This window comes from Chiloscyllium plagiosum, unplaced genomic scaffold (genome assembly GCF_004010195.1).
Source record: "Chiloscyllium plagiosum isolate BGI_BamShark_2017 unplaced genomic scaffold, ASM401019v2 scaf_7040, whole genome shotgun sequence".
Classification (NCBI taxonomy): Eukaryota; Metazoa; Chordata; class Chondrichthyes; order Orectolobiformes; family Hemiscylliidae; genus Chiloscyllium; species Chiloscyllium plagiosum.
In genome coordinates, this window is record NW_025208120.1 from 10,534 (window position 1) to 13,900 (window position 3,367).

Below are 3,367 nucleotides of genomic sequence, written 5' to 3' on the forward strand. Positions count from 1 at the left end.
GATGAAGCTGGCTATGGTGAAGAGCTGGATGATGATTGATGGAGCTGGTTGTGGTGAAGAGCTTGATGATGATTGATGGAGCTGGCTGTGGTGAAGAGCTTGATGATGATTGATGGAGCTGGCTATGGTGAAGAGCTGGATGATTATTGATGGGGCTGGCTATGGTGAAGTGCTGGATGACAATTGATGGAACTGGCTGTGGTGAAGTGCTGGATGATGATTGATGGAGCTGGTTGTGGTGAAGAGCTGGATGATGATTGATAGAGCTGGCTGTGGTGATGTGCTGGATGATTATTGATGGGGCTGGCTATGGTGAAGTGCTGGATGACAATTGATGGAACTGGCTGTGGTGAAGTGCTGGATGATGATTGATGGAGCTGGTTGTGGTAAAGAGCTGGATGATAATTGATGGAGCTGGCTGTGGTGATGTGCTGGATGACAATTGATGGAACTGGCTATGGTAAAGAGCTGGATGATGATTGATAAAGCTGGTTATGGTGAAGAGCTGGATGATTATTGATGGGGCTGGCCATGGTGAAGTGCTGGATAATGATGGATGAAGCTGGCTATGGTGAAGAGCTGGATGATGATTGATGGAACTGGCTGTGGTGAAGAGCTGGATGACGATTGATGAAGCTGGCTATAGTGAAGAGCTGGATGACGATTGATGGAGCTGGTTGTGGTGAAGAGCTGGATGATGAATAATGGAGCTGGCTATAGTGAAGAGCTGGATGACGATTGATGAAACTGGCTCTGGTGAAGAGCTGGATGATGATTGATGGAGCTGGCTGTGGTGAAGAGCTGGAATGATGATTGATGTAGCTGGTTGTGGTGAAGAGCTGGATGATGAATAATGGAGCTGGCTAAGATGAAGAGCTGGATGATGATTGATGGAGCTGGCTGTGGTGAAGAGCTGGATGAGGATGATGGAGCTGGCTATGGTGAAGTGCTGGATGACGATTGATGAAGCTGGCTATGGTGAAGAGCTGGATGACGATTGATGAAGCTGGCTATGGTGAAGAGCTGGATGATGATTGATGGAGCTGGCTGTGGTGAAGAGCTGGATGATGATTGATGAAGCTGGCTGTGGTGAAGAGCTGGATGATGATTGATGGAGCTGGTTGTGGTGAAGAGTTTCATGATGATTGATGGAGCTGGCTGTGGTGAAGAGCTGGAATGATGATTGATGGAGCTGGGTGTGGTGAAGAGCTTGATGATGATTGATGGAGCTGGCTATGGTGAAGAGCTGGATGATTATTGATGCGGCTGGCCATGGTGAAGTTCTGGATAATGATGGATGAAGCTGGCTATGGTGAAGAGCTGGATGATGATTGATGGAGCTGGCTATGGTGAAGTGCTGGATGACAATTGATGGAACTGGCTGTGGTGAAGTGCTGGATGATGATTGATGGAGCTGGTTGTGGTGATGTGCTGGATGACAATTGATGGAACTGGCTATGGTGAAGAGCTGGATGATGATTGATAAAGCTGGTTATGGTGAAGTGCTGGATGATTATTGATGGGGCTGGCCATGCTGAAGTGCTGGATAATGATGGATGAAGCTGGCTATGGTGAAGAGCTGGATGATGATTGATGGACCTGGTTGTGGTGAAGAGCTGGAATGATGATTGATGAAGCTGGCTATAGTGAAGAGCTGGATGATGATTGATGGAGCTGGCTGTGGTGAAGAGCTGGATGATGATTGATGGACCTGGTTATGGTGCAGAGCTGGATGATGATTGATGGAGCTGGCTGTGGTGAAGAGCTGGATGATGATTGATGGACCTGGTTATGGTGCAGAGCTGGATGATGATTGATGGAGCTGGCTGTGGTGAAGAGCTGGATGATGATTGATGGACCTGGTTATGGTGCAGAGCTGGATGATGATTGATGGAGCTGGCTGTGGTGAAGAGCTGGATGACGATTGATGAAGCTGGCTCTGATGAAGAGCTGGATGGTGATTGATGAAGCTGGTTGTGGTGAAGAGCTGGATGATGATTGATGGAGCTGGCTGTGGTGAAGAGCTGGATGATGAATAATGGAGCTGGCTATGATGAAGAGCTGGATGATGATTGATGAAGCTGGTTGTGGTGAAGAGCTGGATGATGATTGATGGAGCTGGTTGTGGTGAACAGCTGGATGATGAATAATGGAGCTGGCTATGATGAAGAGCTGGATGATGATTGATGGAGCTGGCTGTGGTGAAGAGATGGATGATGATTGATGGAGCTGGCTGTGGTGAAGAGCTGGAATGATGTTTGATGAAGCTGTCTGTGGTGAAGAGCTGGATGATGATTGATGGAGCTGGCTATGGTGCAGAGCTGGATGATGATTGATGGAGCTGGCTGTGGTGACGAGCTGGAATGATGATTGATGAAGCTGGCTGTGGTGAAGAGCTGGATGATGATTGATGGAGCTGGCTATGGTGAACAGCTGGATGATGATTGATGGAGCTGGCTGTGGTGAAGAGCTGGATGACGATTGATGGAGCTGGCTATGGTGAAGAGCTGGATGACAATTGATGAAGCTGGCTATGGTGAAGAGCTGGATTATGATTGATGGAGCTGGCTGTGGTGAAGTGCTGGAATGATGATTGATGAAGCTGGCTGTGGTGAAGAGCTGGATGATGATTGATGGAGCTGGTTGTGGTGAAGAGCTTGATGATGATTGATGGAGCTGGCTGTGGTGAAGAGCTGGAATGATGATTGATGGAGCTGGGTGTGGTGAAGAGCTTGATGATGATTGATGGAGCTGGCTATGGTGAAGAGCTGGATGAGTATTAATGGGGCTGGCCATGGTGAAGTGCTGGATAATGATGGATGAAGCTGGCTGTGGTGAAGAGCTGGATGATGATTGATGGAGCTGGCTATGGTGAAGTGCTGGATGACAATTGATGAAGCTGGCTGTGGTGAAGAGCTGGATGACGATTGATGAAGCTGGCTATAGTGAAGAGCTGGATGATGATTGATGGAGCTGGCTATGGTGAAGAGCTGGATGATCATTGATGGAGCTGGCTGTGGTGAAGAGCTGGATGGCGATTGATGAAGCAGGCTCTGGTGAAGAGCTGGATGACGATTGATGGAGCTGGCTGTGGTGAAGAGCTGGAATGATGATTGGTGGAGTTGGTTGTGGTGAAGAGCTGGATGATGAATAATGGAGCTGGCTATGATGAAGAGCTGGATGATGATTGATGGAGCTGGCTGTGGTGAAGAGCTGGATGACGATTGATGAAGCTGGCTCTGGTGAAGAGCTGGATGGTGATTGATGAAGCTGGTTGTGGTGAAGAGCTGGATGATGATTGATGGAGCTGGCTGTAGTGAAGAGCTGGATGATGAATAATGGAGCTGGCTATGATGAAGAGCTGGAT

General features: G+C 48.3%; 1 protein-coding gene across 1 annotated transcript; it reads right to left on the bottom strand.

Annotated features, from left to right (window-relative positions):
* Positions 1 to 1,863: 1,863 nt before the first annotated feature.
* On the bottom strand, positions 1,864 to 2,796 carry LOC122546668 (putative protein TPRXL). Its single transcript, XM_043685334.1, has one exon. The coding sequence runs from the start codon at positions 2,794 to 2,796 to the stop codon at positions 1,864 to 1,866; it is 933 nt and encodes a 310-aa protein (XP_043541269.1).
* Positions 2,797 to 3,367: the final 571 nt, after the last annotated feature.

What these genes read in the sequence shown, in the direction of transcription:
- LOC122546668 (XM_043685334.1), bottom strand. Translation starts at nt 2,796, where the DNA reads ATGGCCAGCCCCATTAATACTCATCCAGCTCTTCACCATAGCCAGCTC.